This window comes from Ailuropoda melanoleuca, chromosome 4, assembly GCF_002007445.2.
Source record: "Ailuropoda melanoleuca isolate Jingjing chromosome 4, ASM200744v2, whole genome shotgun sequence".
In the NCBI taxonomy this organism is placed as follows: domain Eukaryota; kingdom Metazoa; phylum Chordata; class Mammalia; order Carnivora; family Ursidae; genus Ailuropoda; species Ailuropoda melanoleuca.
In genome coordinates this window covers 67,220,751-67,235,436 of record NC_048221.1, presented here as the reverse complement: position 1 = coordinate 67,235,436, position 14,686 = coordinate 67,220,751, and the positions used below count along the sequence as shown (strand labels likewise).

The 14,686-nt window shown below is 44.0% G+C and overlaps 2 protein-coding genes across 12 annotated transcripts in view; one reads left to right on the top strand and one right to left on the bottom strand.

Annotated features, from left to right (window-relative positions):
- Nucleotides 1-8,678, top strand: part of EIF5B (eukaryotic translation initiation factor 5B) — an 87,434-nt gene extending 78,756 nt beyond the window's left edge. For all 3 annotated transcript variants that reach the window (XM_002919955.4, XM_034658998.1, XM_034658997.1), the window contains exons 18-24: nt 1,237-1,368; nt 2,420-2,551; nt 2,661-2,737; nt 2,831-2,995; nt 4,878-5,016; nt 6,744-6,905; nt 7,282-8,678. In XM_002919955.4, coding sequence (XP_002920001.1) covers nt 1,237-1,368; nt 2,420-2,551; nt 2,661-2,737; nt 2,831-2,995; nt 4,878-5,016; nt 6,744-6,905; nt 7,282-7,389 — 915 coding nt within the window. In that variant the 3' untranslated portion in view covers nt 7,390-8,678. The remainder of the gene's footprint in view (nt 1-1,236; nt 1,369-2,419; nt 2,552-2,660; nt 2,738-2,830; nt 2,996-4,877; nt 5,017-6,743; nt 6,906-7,281) is intronic.
- A 226-nt stretch (nt 8,679-8,904) lies between these two features.
- The window catches only part of REV1 (REV1 DNA directed polymerase), a 66,418-nt gene continuing 60,636 nt past the window's right edge, over nt 8,905-14,686 (bottom strand). For 4 of the 9 annotated variants that reach the window (XM_002919954.4, XM_019800421.2, XM_019800419.2 and 1 more), the window contains 8 exons: nt 13,736-13,901; nt 13,276-13,478; nt 11,836-12,069; nt 11,074-11,194; nt 10,253-10,473; nt 9,985-10,141; nt 9,578-9,680; nt 8,905-9,301 (listed from right to left, as the gene is read on the bottom strand). In XM_002919954.4, the coding sequence (XP_002920000.1) occupies nt 9,190-9,301; nt 9,578-9,680; nt 9,985-10,141; nt 10,253-10,473; nt 11,074-11,194; nt 11,836-12,069; nt 13,276-13,478; nt 13,736-13,901 (1,317 nt within the window). In that variant the 3' untranslated portion in view covers nt 8,905-9,189. Of the gene's footprint in view, nt 9,302-9,577; nt 9,681-9,984; nt 10,142-10,252; nt 10,474-11,073; nt 11,195-11,835; nt 12,070-13,275; nt 13,479-13,735; nt 13,902-14,686 lie in introns of those variants that run through there. The other 5 variants (XM_011225874.3, XM_011225876.3, XM_011225875.3 and 2 more) reach the window with 2 other exon arrangements.

The window sequence follows — 14,686 nt, the reverse complement described above, 5'->3', positions numbered from 1 at the left end:
AGGTTTCCATGAGAACTGAAGTATATTGTTTTGGTTCTACACTGCTAACTAGTTTTTTATTAACATTTTAAATTATGAAATAAAACAAATACAGAAAACTACACAAAACATGGAGGAGAAGTTCAACAAATTTTTAGGAAGCAAACAGTTGAAACCCCGGAAGCCTGTGTGCCTCTCATGGATGTTAGCCACCCCCACACCTTCCTAAAAGTTAACCGTGCTTCCATTTTTATGATAGTAACTAATATCCTTTTTAAAAAAATAGTTATAATACCTGAGTGTATGCCCCTAAAAAGTATATATGGACTTCATATAAATGGAGTCATTCTCATTTCCATTGATTGTATCTGGCTTCTTTTAAGTAAAAAAGAAAGAAAAGAAAAGCTCTTGAGATTTACCCATGTTAACATGTTGCAGATACCTATAGTTCATTTTTCTTGTGTGATAGTCTATGGCAGGAATATATCATGGTTTATTTATCTGTTCTTTTGTTGATGGCAAGCGTTAGGGTATCTCCAGCTTTTAAATTTTTGGTATTAGCAACAGTGCTGTTGCTTTGAACATTTTTGTATTATCTCTTGGTGCAGTTGTGCAAGTTTCTGCAGGGAATGTGCCTAGGAGTGACTTGCCGAGTCCTCACTTATGCTCAGCTCTAGTTTTACTGAATAAGGCCACACTGTTGTTCACAGTGAGTCCAACAAGTTACACTTGCACCTGCAGTATATTTAGAAATATTTTATTTATGGAATAATGAAGTATTTTCATTATTTCACGTCTTTTAGCTCTTTGATGCTGTCATATTTTTAAATTTTCCCATCTGGTAGCTCATTGTTGTTTCATTTGTACTTGCCTGATAGAAATGTGGTTGGCCATTCTTTTGTATGTTTATTAGCCACTGAAGTTCACTCCTTTGTGAACTGTCCCTGTGTCCAGCACTGTCTGTCTGGATTAGTCATGGGAGTGGTCTGTCCAGTCAGGAGAAGGGTCTGTCCGTGGCTCACATCCATTGCAGCGTCTTCTACTCTGTGACTTGTCTGTTTACTTTTTCTATGGTATCTTAAGAAACAGGTGTTTAATTTTAATGTTGAAATTATCAGTCTTTTATGTTTATTGCTTTTTGTGTCTACTTTAAGAAAAATCTTCCTACCCCACGGTCATGAAAAAATGGCGTCACATCATCTCCTACTCCTAACCACTTTCCACATAAATGTGGGACAAATCTTTTGATCTCTGCAGAACCAGTATGAAAAGCATAAAGAAGTAGAAGCAGCTCAGGGGGTCAAGATTCTTGGAAAAGACCTAGAGAAGACGTTGGCTGGTTTACCCCTCCTGGTAGCTTACAAAGAAGATGAAATCCCAGTTCTTAAAGTAAGTTACTTCAAGGTTCTTTTTCCTCCCGAGCTGTGTGAGTCCTGCTGGTGTGTCAGCAGGACTCACGCTGCTAGTGATGAATGAAGTGGGCCCCTCTGTCTTTGTGAGGGTGGCTCATAGCAAACAGTTCATGCTTTTACATTCCTTCAGTTTGCACAGTCCTCGGAATTAGCGTAAATAATATTTATATACACTAGAATTCTAAAATACACATTTTATTTAAGTAAAAAATGAATCAAAAGCCCAGAAGTTGTTGTTCATGTTTTTAGATAACTGAATATGCAGACAGAACTCAAGAAAATCTTACAAGAAGTAGGAGTCCTTTTGAAAGCTTGTGTGCCTGTCTTAGGAGCAGATGCCCACTGGAGTCCAGCATAGTTTCCCAAAAGCAAACTCCGAGTTTGCATTCTCACTTGCCAAAGAGAGGAGGGCACTCTTCCCAGCACATTGGCTCATCTTGTATCCTGGGTCTACTGTTACTCCTCACACGGTACCAGGTCACCGCCATCAGGGAATCGGCCACCTGAGGGCCAGTGAGAAGAGGGCAGGCATCCCTCTTTGGCCAGTCCCAACTGCATCCTTCATGGCTTGGACATGGCTGTCCTGCTTATTCCTGGGGGAAATCTCTTCATCTCTAAAGCAGCAGTAGCAGAGGACAAGGACGCCGAGGTTAGGGCCTTTCAGTGAAGGCAGTCAAGCAGACCCTGTGGGCTGCCATCATACATTATATTGACGTAATCCTTTTAATTTTGAAAAGATTCTTCTCGTTTCATTCTGCTCAGCCATCTGCCTTATTTGCCAAGTACAGCAGAGGTTAAACAGGTTTCAGCATTAGTAAATGTAAGACAAAGGTGAAGTGTGGAACGCAGCTCGAATTGGGCCCCCGAATCTCCTTTCCTGCACAAGTTCTGCTGCGCCTTATGTTTTCTCTGCCTTGGCTTCATATTTTCATGTGAATACTTAATTAAAAAGAGAAACACAGTTTAATTCTAGGCCATTGCTGATAGAGATGTATTTACCACCTGGTCAAATGTAATTTCTTTTCAAGGATGAGTTGATCCATGAGTTAAAGCAGACGCTAAATGCTATCAAGTTGGAAGAAAAGGGAGTCTATGTCCAGGCATCTACACTGGGATCTTTGGAAGCTCTACTCGAATTTCTAAAAACATCAGAAGTGCCCGTAAGTAACCCTGCCCGACTCCACAAGAGTACATGATGGCCGTGGTTTGTGGTGCTGTTTCTTTTACCTGACGAACAGGCAGTTAAGCTCAGAAACTCCTTTTCTACAGTATGCAGGAATTAACATTGGTCCAGTCCATAAAAAAGATGTTATGAAGGCTTCGGTGATGCTGGAACATGATCCCCAGTAAGTAGTTTTTCTTCTGCTGTGCAGGCTTTCATATTTCCTGTCCTTCATGACGTTTCACCGAATGATCTTTATTGTGTTTGAACCTTTCAGGTATGCAGTAATTTTGGCCTTTGATGTGAGAATTGAACGGGATGCACAAGAAATGGCTGACAGTTTAGGAGTTCGAATTTTTAGTGCAGAAATTATTTATCATTTATTTGATGCCTTTACGAAATATAGACAGGACTACAAGAAACAGAAACAAGAAGAATTTAAGTAAGTTGGTGATTTTACTTACTTTGGGTGTTTGGTAATGAAGTTCATTGAGAATTACCAAATACAGCTTTCTCCTGCTGTCCTGAAAGTAAAGCGCTCCTGGGAAACCTTCTGTTAGCCGAAATGTCATAACGTGAAGCAGCAATTACCATTAATTTATATGAAAAAGTTTTTGAGCACTCCCAGGGCCAAACAATAAACAAGATAAATCAAGGTGAAGCCCAGATGCTCACAGACACAGCTCACAGCTCTGGCGACGTGACACTGAGATGCTGAGTGTGGTCCCTGGGGAGAAGCTTGGCGGGGCCACTCTGTTTGGGGTGCCCGCTGCCTCTTAATGGCTCACTGCAAAACAAATGCTAAACATTTTTGCTTTTCGCTTCTTTTCATAAGAGCAAAATCCTCCTCTTTTGGCTAGGAAAAGCAGGTACTAACGTAGGTCTTTTGTAAAAAGGAAGGTGGCATCAGGCGAACTTTAGACATGTGGGGGATACCTGTACCAGAAAGGTGTGTGGACAGTAGAAGCATGGCATGTGCTCATCCAGGAGAGGCTGCATCCTGAAGTAATGTATTAAAAACTAAATTCTGCCCATCTGGGGCATTCCAGCAGTGTGTTAACAAATCCTCTGTAGCCTTTCAGTTTTTAATTTTAAAATCGGCAGAGCTGGGTCTCCTTAATTGGCGAGGAGTTGCTAACATCCTCTTGCTGGAGTTTCTTATCTGGGATTACATGGGAGGGAGGGACCGAAGTGAGAATGGGCACGGTGGGGAACTGAAATGAGGCGAGGTGTTCCATGGGGAGCTTGCTCCTTACAGCTTGCCCCGTGTAGGTGGCATCGCTGCAGGGCCTAGACGAGTCAGCGGTGACCCTGACCAGGTCCCCCCTCCTCTTGAAGCTCAGGCCAGACAAGCAGTGAACACAGGAGAAGTAGGGTAAGGGCTTCAAAGCAGGGCAGAGCAGGGAAGGCCCAAATCAGGAGGAGAGCCGTGACAAGCAGTGTGGTCCGGGGCCGCAGCTCAGCTCTGCAGGGCTCCCGTTCAAGTAGAGATCTAGAGGGAACGAGGTGAGCCGGCCGGACACGCGGGTAGTTGTCCGGGCAGAAGGGCAGCACTGGGAGGCAGCCGCGTTGGATCTGACAGAGAGCAGGAGGAGATGGGGTCAGAAAAGTTGGTGGGACTCTGTAGGCCCTGGGGAGGATCTTAGGGAGGCAGCGAGGAGTCTTGTCAGGCTCCCAGTGTTCCAGGCAAGACATGAGGGTGGCTCAGACCATAGGGAGTGATGGCTCAAATTGGGGTACGTATTTAAAGTAGAATTGCCAGGCGAGTATTAGGATTTAGATTGGGATATGCTCGCTTAAATTCATGAAACCCAAAGTGAAAAGACGTCGTTACAGAAGACTGCTAGACACCGTGAAAACACTTTTAGCACATGCTCGATAAGCAGAGTAGTAGCCTTTTGGATCACCTGATTTGGGAACGTGGTACGGAGGTGGTGGCTGTGGTTCGATGCCTGTGTGGTCCCTAGAGTAGACTGCCCGTGTGCCTGACTCTGGGTCCCATCAAGGTTCTAAGCTCCATCTAAATTTAGGGGCAGGGCTCAGTGCTCCTGTGATGTGGCTTCTTTAAGACTTGGGAAGCAACAGCATGGATGGAGGGAGGGGAAGCGGATGGTGAGCGGATGAAGCACTCCAGGCAGGTGGCCTGGCCCGGAGCAGACACCACGGAGGGCTGTCCACGGCGTCTGTCCTGCTCTTCCGGCCCCGCCTGGGGAGTGCTGCTCTTATCCAACAGGAGAAGCCTCATACTCACTTGTATTTGTTTTTTTAATGTTTAAGTGGTTTTGTCAGCTTCAAAATTTTTGGGTTTTCTTTTTTCCTTTTAGGCACATAGCAGTATTTCCCTGCAAGATGAAAATCCTCCCCCAGTATATTTTTAATTCTCGAGACCCAATAGTGATGGGTGTGACTGTGGAAGCAGGTCAGGTGAAACAGGGGACACCCATGTGCGTCCCTAGCAAAAATGTAAGTTTGGGTTGTACTTTCAAAACAAGTGTGGTCTCTTAAAGGAATAAAATGGGGAGTCCAGGAGTGGTGATGACAAGCAGAGCTTGTCACCTTCTGTGATTTATACCTCAGTAAGGAGCATTAGTGTGGATTCTTAGTACCAGGGGTGGATCAGTGCTTCAGCAAACGAAAGGGGCAAGGTACTTGGTAATATTTCCCTTTTAAAAATTTTTTTGAAGTTTCAAGCCTGGGGGGAAGTTTAAAGAATAAAATAATGACCACCCATATTCCTTTCCTCGAGATTAGCATCTACCTAAGAAAAATTAACAGTAAATGTTCTCTGATTTGTGGTTCTCATTCACATTTCCCCAACTTCCCACGTGTCCTTCATAGTGCCATCTGCTGCCCTGGTCCAGGATTCCTTCACGGTGCTTTGCATTTGGTTATTATGGGTTTTAGTCCAAATAGGACCAGCCCCCCATCCTTTCTGGAGAGTCCAGTTGTTTTGCAGATTATTTCCCAACTTGGATTTGTCTGATTGTGTCCTCCTCACTAGATGGAAGTTATAGTTGTTGAAACGGATACTGTATGCACAGGTGCTCCCAGCTGCCTCCCGCCCCATCGCACAGGCTTTCTTACTGTGGCGATGCCATGTTCGTGTACTGGGGAAGGTGCGGTTGGCTCAGCAGTGCTGTTAGAAACACATTTTTCTCCCTTTATAATTACTATGTAATCTCTGGGGCACTTTGAGTACCTGTAAATATTGTTTCAACAGCCTTTATCCTGGCAGATTTATAATGGTAATCCTTGCCTAAGGCAGTTTCACAATGTTGTGATCACATTGTGATCTGCCCCCATACTTTTGTAAAGAACCTTCCTCCCCCCTGAACTTTTCATTAACTTATACACACTCCCTTTTAAAAAAATTTGGTGTTATATTCCATTACCAGCATCCATTCTCATCAGTGGGAGCCCGCTGGTTACTTCAGCTCTTCCTTTCTGCTGCAGGAAGATGCTCCAGGCTCATGTAGTACTTTCCCTGCCCCTGACTTGGTTCCTTTAGTGGGAAATGGCACTTAGAAGTCATCTGAGCACTAGGACTTGGTGCTTCTAGGAGTCATTGCTTTTGTACCATTTCACTGGACTGAGGTGGGACATTTGCTTGCCGCAGTTATCCCGTGTGGCTTTGGCCACACCAGGCACTCCTCGTTTTCAGTCTTACTCTCCCGTATCTCTTGACAAGGCAGGCCGCGGGGCGGTTTTCTCCTGCACTGTAACTGAGCTCAGGTTGCCCACCGTTCTCATCCTCTAACCTTGGCCTCCAGGGCCCCACATCATGTGTCCCTGGGTGCGCCATCCTGACTTAATCCTCTCGCTCACCATTCTGACCACTCCAAGCTCATTTCTGATTGAGAAGGTTTGTGCCTGCCACTCCCTCTTACTATGTCGTGTGCAAGGGTAGAGCAGAAATAGTAAGCCACACTGGATTGACAGGGCCCTTTCCAAGTTGTCTCAAGCCTATGAGTGACATCCTTCACAGGCCATCTCGTGAAGGGCAGAGGGGATGTGGTGGTATCATTCCCTAGCTTCCCAATGAGAAAATGACACTGTGATGAGTGAAGAAGGGTCACCAAGCCAAGGCTTTTCAGCTGGCTCTTTGGCTCCAGCTTTTATTGCCGCTGTGCATTTGCGGTGCGTGTGACTGGCAGGGTTCCTCTGCTTACACTGCACTTCTTATTTCACAGTTTGTTGACATTGGAATAGTAACAAGTATTGAAATAAACCATAAACAAGTGGATGTTGCAAAAAAAGGACAAGAAGTCTGTGTCAAAATAGAACCTATCCCTGGTGAATCTCCCAAAATGTATGGAAGACATTTTGAAGCTACAGACATTCTGGTCAGTAAGGTAAGTGTCTCCTAGAAGTGGCCCATTTTAAGAAAGGGGGGGGGTCTGGTTACCTTTACGCAGTAGCTCTGAGGGCTGGAAGTTTGAACTTTCAGTCTTGAGAGGACTGGATTCTTCCTTAGGGCACGTCTGTGATACGGCCTTGTCTTTGTTGAGGAAGGGGCCTCCTCACAGAGGGTGCCCGCCAGGACCTGCAGAGATTCTGCTACTCTTAAAAGGCGGACAAGCACTGCACTTGTATTTTGGCTAAGGTTTCTCTTTAATGAGCAGTAGCCGATGACAGGCATTGGCCATGTTTTTGGGGTTGTTTTTTTTTTTTTTTTGGCATGTGGTTGTTACAGTTGTTGCTGACCCTGTTTGTGCCTCTGGCTTGCAGATCAGCCGGCAGTCCATCGACGCCCTCAAAGACTGGTTCAGAGATGAGATGCAGAAGAGTGACTGGCAGCTTATCGTGGAGCTGAAGAAAGTATTTGAAATCATCTAATTTTTCCACATGGGGCAGGAATTGGAATAAATGCAATATTCTGTTGTAAAATCACCAAGAAAAACCAGACAAAAATGGAACGGATGTATCTGGACACTGATGAACTTAAGTATGGAAGGAGAAAAATAGGTGTATAAAATGTTTTCCATGAGAAACCAAGAAACTTACACTGGTTTGACAGTGGTCGATTACATGTCCCCACAGTTCCAACGTGCCTGTTCACCTGCCCCCTCCTTTCCCCCTTCTCTACTGGCTGCTGTTTTAAAGTTTGCCCTAACCCAAATTTGGATTTTTATTACAGATCTAAAGCTCTTTCAATTTTATACTGATTAAATCAGTACTGCAGTATTTGATTAACCAAGCTTCTGCAGATTTTGTGATTCTTGGGACTTTTTTGATGTAAGAAATACTTATTTATGCATATCCCTTCCCACAGTGATTTTTTTTTTCCAGCATTCTGCCGTATGCCCTTAGGAATTTTTTAAAATAGAAAATTAGGCACTCTGATCTCTGCTTTGTGTGAAACCATGGTGTAAAGCATAGCCGGCTGCTATTTACTGCTTGTGTAGTCCTGAGAGTCCACTGTAATCAGCACAATTCTGAACTACCAATAAAGAAAACAGACATCCACCAGCGAGCTGTTAGGCTTCCATGCTAGCGTAGCTGCTCTCCGTAAGTCCTCAGCTTCGGTGTCATACCTCGTGTGCCAGCACAAGTTAGCGTTAGCATTTTTGTACATCAGTCTTGGTCTAGTTTGTCCTAGAAAAATCGTATCATGCATACGTTTCCTGACGGGGCAGTCATCAGGGCCGACTGTTCGGGCTTGGTACTCCTCTAAGTTGTTGCAGAGACATTATGACCCGTTGACAGCAGTAATTGGATTTTAGCTAGTTTTCCTGAAGAACATGGAACGTCCACATGAAAATATCTTTTCCCCACTATAAGAAATCTGTTAGTGTGAGATGAATACTGGTAACAGAGCTCTAGTATCAGACTACCTGTTTATAAGCACAGTGCTGAAGGCAGTGTGAGGTGTCTGAAGATGTCCCCAAGTAGTCACTGGCATAGGATTATAAATTGTGTTTTTAAGTATTACGGTATAACCTAGCCTAGAAAAACACTTTATGTACTTTTGAACATCTGTACCATTCTTCACTACTGAAGTTTTCTCAAGGGACGGTAGAGGCAGAGACAATACCGCTAAGCCATCTGTGGGACATAATTTTCCCAGGGAAAAACTGATGTGTGTGTTCTAATTAATTTAAAATAAGTAAAGAAGATTTTCTTAACATGCTCCTGTGTTCATGCTTGGGGACAAGAGTGATACGATTATTTAGAAGCTTTACCCGGAACAAGCAGAATCCCAGTCTGGGACCTCTCAGGAATTTCAAAGCTTAGCATGGAGCCTGTTAACAAACAGTCCGGCTTGTAGGTTCTCCTCAGCCTTTAAATATAATAAACAGTGCAGGATTTGCTTCCTAAAGGATTCACAAAAAGGAGCCTGTACAAAATATACATACAGTTCTTTATTAAACAACTGTAAACACTTCACTGTAAAAATCCATAAAACTTTATAAACAAACATTTTGTAAATAGAATCTATACTACAGTAAAAGAACACAATTATTTACATGCAATACTGACAAATTTGGCACTTATTGAAAAGAAATGTACAAAACACTTGCTTAAAAAGAAATTTAAAATTATAAAAACTCCAAGCATTACTATCATGCACTTTGCAAATACCTCACAAGCACTTATGGCACAGCGAGCGGAGAGCACCGGGCTCCCTGGTGAGATTTATGTAACTTTTAATGTGCTTCCATAAGTCTGTTGTAAAACCACCTGAACATTGTCAAGAATAAAGTCAAAAGCCATGTTCCAAACCGATTCCACCGACTGCTGCATCAACCTAAACGGTGGGTTAAGAAAAAAAACATCAGGTAAGACTGACCTCTCCCACAAGGATCAGCTGAACATGTATCGTTAGGGTTTTAAACTATATAAATCTCGAGGGGAACAACGATCTTTTGATCGTAGTTTGGGATTCAAAATGAAGGGTACCCCCCTTTCACTGACTCCACGTTAACGGCTTGTGCTGCGGCATAAAAGCTGCTCTGAGCCTCGCCGCGAGTAGCTGTGTGAGATGCCCCATCTTATCCTTTTGATAAACGTATCGAATAATTACCTTTTCATGTATTTTATAACTAGGTCCAGTTTTTCCAAATCTTTTTCCTCTATCAGATCAGTACAGTATTTCACAACTTGCAGAATGTCTTCTTCCATTGGATCTAGAGAAGGGGGAAAACCTCACATAAGGACCAGCCTCCTTCTGCAAAAGGCAGGCAGCTAGCTGCAGGCATAAAAGAGACCCGCGCTTCTCTAACTATCCACTGACTTACAGCCATCCAACGCAGGGTGTATGGTCTGGAGCCTTTCAGTCAGCCCCACAGTTTTCAAAGGTTAGAGGGTGGCTGGGTTCAGCCTACCAGATTTAGAAAAATGAGTTCCATTTCTACGGATGAGTCTGTTCCTGTTCTAAAACCCTAGAACCACTGCATCTCAGTCTGCGGCTGTGCCGCTGGCCAAGCCAACCTGAAATGGTAGTTATCCATTCCTTGAGCAAGGTCTTCACATCACTGAATTCAACAGCTCCTGCTAGGTTGGGTGCCGGGGGTCTCCCGCAGCCAGCCGGCTCCGGCTGCGAACCAGAAAGGCCTGGCACACCTGAAGTGGAAGCAGAGAGTTCTCCCTGTTAAAGAAAACAAACGATAAAAAGTGCTATATATTTAACATAACAGCAAGTATGTTAGGATCTGATCAGAGAAAAGGTCAAAGTTTTAAAAAGCATGAAAAATATTACCAGAGGCTTCTCAGAAGCAGGACTTTCATGTTTTAGAAACCCATCTATTAGCTTCTGCGGACTCCCGCACGCCCCGGGCAGAGTTTTCACAGGACTGTTCAGCAACTTGTTTTTCAAAGGACTCTGAATCTTTTTGGGGGGACTGATGGGATTTTTTTTCTTGTTTCGTTTCTTTTCTTTCACTGATGCTGGTTTTAGCTGACGGAACAGATTCTTTGGCACTAGAAGAATATGAACATGAGATCTTTAACAAAATATGTCTGGACAGTACGAGTTGTCTTTCCTCCTCAAATACAACCCCCACGCGTGCGCACGCACATCCCGACACAGGCCCCCGAGCCAGACTGTGCGTGGGGGAGGCAGTACTTGGCCACAGGCGTGGGCTCCAGGACGCGCACTGCCTGTGCTCACTTACTACAAGGTGCTCTCTAAAGGCGGTGGCGGTGGGGGGGGAACACGTAGGGATTAACTGGAAATTCAACAGGTGAAGTACAACAGTTCAGGTCGTACCTCAGATCTTGATTTTGTTTTAAACCTACACTCTGATGTATCCATACTAACAAGTACTCAAAAAACTTCTGGTAATGATCCAGACAAAAATTTTGCTGAAGTGAAGGCGTTTTTAAGTCAAGAAGCTACAGATACAAAGGCAGCTAGGACCGTGCAACACTCGCCGCATCGTATGCTCGTTCCGCTCCAATAAAAAGAGCTCTCGGCATGACCAGCAGCTCGGCGATGGCCGAACGTGCTACAGTGATCACAGCCTACAACGGTCTCCTTTCTCATCTTCAGTTGTGGTACAAGCCCCCTCCCCGGCTTACCTGCCGCGGCGGCCGGCTGCTGGTGAGCGGCGTTCTCTCCCTGCCTTTGTCTTTGATCATATGCTGCCTTCAGCTCCTTCTGAAGCTCGGCAGGAAGGGCAGCAAACACCTCAGGGTCCACCTAGTGGAAATGAGAAGGTTCAAAGTCAAACCTGAGTTGATGCTCTATTTTTTACAAAACATTTTGTTTTCAAATTATGCTTTTCTGATCTGTATGAATTCTTAATAGGTCCTCAATATTACAGCTCATTGTATCCTCACAAGGTTTTTGGGTAAGAATCAGAAAATTTGGGGTTAAGAATTGACTTAAAACCACTGCAGAACCATCAGGGCAAGCAGCACTACTAGAAAACGAGAGGCAAAACACTAAGAAAGCAGGCTCATTTGCAATGCTTTTTTTTCTCTTTAAATACTAAGCTTAGACTCTGTTGTTGTCTCTCGTCTAGGATTCTACATCTTCACCCAGTTATTTGAAAGTGTGGCCCAATGGTCATCCCCGGCCAAGAAAACAGAAACCACAATGCGTTTCTGTTTTACTCCTGGGTGGAGATTTCAAGCACCCACATACCACATCCTCCCTCTTTTCTGCCAGTCTGCGTCCTTCAGATGATGTAGAAATGAGCCAATCCCTCCGCCCCCAGTGGATACTGTGTAAGCTACTGCAAGTTTAGGGTCCAAAGGAAAAGAGGAAACGAGAGAACCCCTGAGCTGCAGTAGGACGGGTGAGCATATTTAGGGAACAAGGTCTCTGATTTAACTTACCTGTGAAAATGCTGGAAGGGCTATGACATTAATTCCTGTGTCACTGTTAGATTCTTGAGGTTCTGGTATTTGTAACAAAACTGTCCCAACTGGTTGTGGCAAAATTCCTGTATTACAGCCATTTACTGGCTCTTTCTTTTTGTCACCATGCAGCTCTCCTTGCTGAACAGCACAAGCCTGCTCTACTTGTTCCCGGAGATCAGGTGGAAGTGCTTCTAAAACAGACTGATCCAGCTATAAAATACCACAGGAGTCTAGAGTTAAAGCACGCTCAGGGAGGAGATAGGAGAGTTAATGTGACCACTTTCACTTCAGTTTGAACATCCTGGACAATAAAAGGTGCAGAGAAGCAGGCGAGGATCGCTAACCCTCCAAAGCAGCACATTTTTGGAAGGTTTTTGGCCTTCTGCCACTGAAGGCCGAGTAGTAAGACGTGGAATCTGGAGAGACAAGTGCACGCTACACGCTACACACCACACTGGCAGCACCAGCAGATCAGGCGAGTCCAGACTCCCTGCATCTCCTGCAGCTGCGGCAGAGAGGGATCTCAGACCCCACCCAGGTGCAGGGGTCAACGCCCACGGGACAGGTCAAGTTTCAGGAACGGGATAACGGGGTCCTGTTCACCTTTCACATGACAGACCATCTGCCCCCAAATACAAATAATTCTGGTTGACAACACCAAGTTAGAAAAAAGGGATTCTAGAAACTAACTTTTGTGTAGCCTCCAAGCCCGATTCCTCTGCGCATCTGTGCACTTCCATTGAGAAACACGGAATCCCATAAGCTGGGCAGGCTAATGTTCTGGATAACTCAAGAGCATCTGGGACCCAATGCAAGCGTATCGCACTGTCCCTTTCCCAGCCTTAAAGCCAACATTATGTTTCCTTCAGCCTTACTACTTGGTGGAGCAGAGAAACGGACTTTCCCAATATAGCTTAAAGTGCTATCTTAACCTTACAAGGAGCAAAAATTCCAATGGTACGCCACATTTACCGCACACACCAACGGAATTACTAGTTCATGTTAGGAAAATCGTTCACTCTACAGAAAGCACTGTTTGCAAATGCTGCAAGAAAAACCTTGAAGTAGGTTTTCCTACTGCCCCTACTGATGATCACCAAAGCTGTACAGCTGAATAGAGTTAAATCCGTATGATTACCGCTGCTACAAAGAGGTGAACTAGCTACTGATGGCAGTCTGCAGCTTTCATCCATGTTCTACAACTTGCAAGAGTCGCAGATCTTTGCAAAAGTACCACCTTTCTCCTAACGTGATCTTTCTCATTGGGAATTCAGTAACACTGTGATCCGCCCTTGATCTACCCTGACAAGTAGCCCTCTCCTCTCTCCTTCTTGGCTATGTGGACAACTAAAAACGTCATTCCTACTTTGAAACTGCTTTTGAACTCACATCATACTTAGAACTATAAAAATATACCTGGGAAGGTGATGGAACCTCTATACTCAGGTTAAGTCTTGATTTTAAACTGATGGGAGAATGTAGACCATTCCATTTCCCTGAAGACTCAGCTTTGCTAGTAACAGGATTGACACTTGATGTCAGATGTGTAGAAAAAGGTGGCAAGAAAGTGCAATTTCTAGAGGCAGGGGATATTTCCAGATCCATAGCAGCCAGAAATACTGAAAGTATAGAAAATACATAAAATAGCTTCTTCATATCCTTAGGGATGGGATAATATGGATTACTTTAATCCACTGTAAGTAAAACAAACTTATATGCTATTGATTCATCATAATCCAGAATGTCAATGTGTTCCTTAAAAAGTAGAGCCATGCCAGACACTTGTTATATTAACTTAAAATGTTATATTAAACTTATTGGCCTTCCTAAGGGTACAGGCAGCACCAACACAAGAACCACACCGATGACCACTGACCTTCCTCGTGCTCCTCTTCTGTGGATTTCTTAGCTTTCTGAACTTGGAAGAGATCCAGGACAGAGTGTGACCCTCCAGGAAAGTGGCCTGATGGAACTGACGGGCGACTGGGGCACGCGGAAGGGTTTGGATTGGTCGGGACCAACTGATTGACTTGAATCCCAACCTAGAACCAGAAGTGAAAATGTGTCTCCAGGAAAACTGAAGCAAGAGTATGAATTCAACTATGCAAACTTCTCAACTATTCCTTTTTAAAAAGATCTTCTAGGACCTATTTCTAAAATAAAAGATTAAATGAAAGTATTCAAACAGTCTTCTGATTTATTACAAAAACTACTAACTAGCAGTGAGCAATTATTCACCTCAATCTTGGGGTATCCAATTCTACCCAAATATACTGCAATCTCTTCAAAATCGTAAAAATCCAAAAAAGTGTACTACTTTCATATCCCCACCAAAGTTCTAATCAACCAAGTTTCTAACATTAAAAAAAAACAACAAACCTCCTTCCACAGGGGGCAGTCTACTTGCAGCCTTACTTCGTTTATCATTTTTGTTTAAAATGAAGTACTTCTCAAATAAATGGTGTGGGCGAGGTGGGATGGGCAGTACCCTGGGTACACCACACCCCAGGTGTCTAGGTAATCACAGCCCGCACCAGCATAACTTCAGCCTTACTGTAACACTACTGCAAGGAGGAGTTTTAATCGTGTCGGCTTAGTAATTCTTTAATCCATCCGAAAATGCCACACCAAGCCAATAAATGCCTTCCACTCGCACAGGTCTAGACACACAATGCAGCCTACAAAGGTGCATCCTTAAGAAAATTAAGGTTTTTACATTTTTGATAGCCTCTCACCGACATGTCCCAAAGGCATGTTTCTGGGCTTGTTAGGTAAAGGCTCCCTTCTAGAGCATCAACGGGCATCAGAATGCATTCGGTTAAAAGGG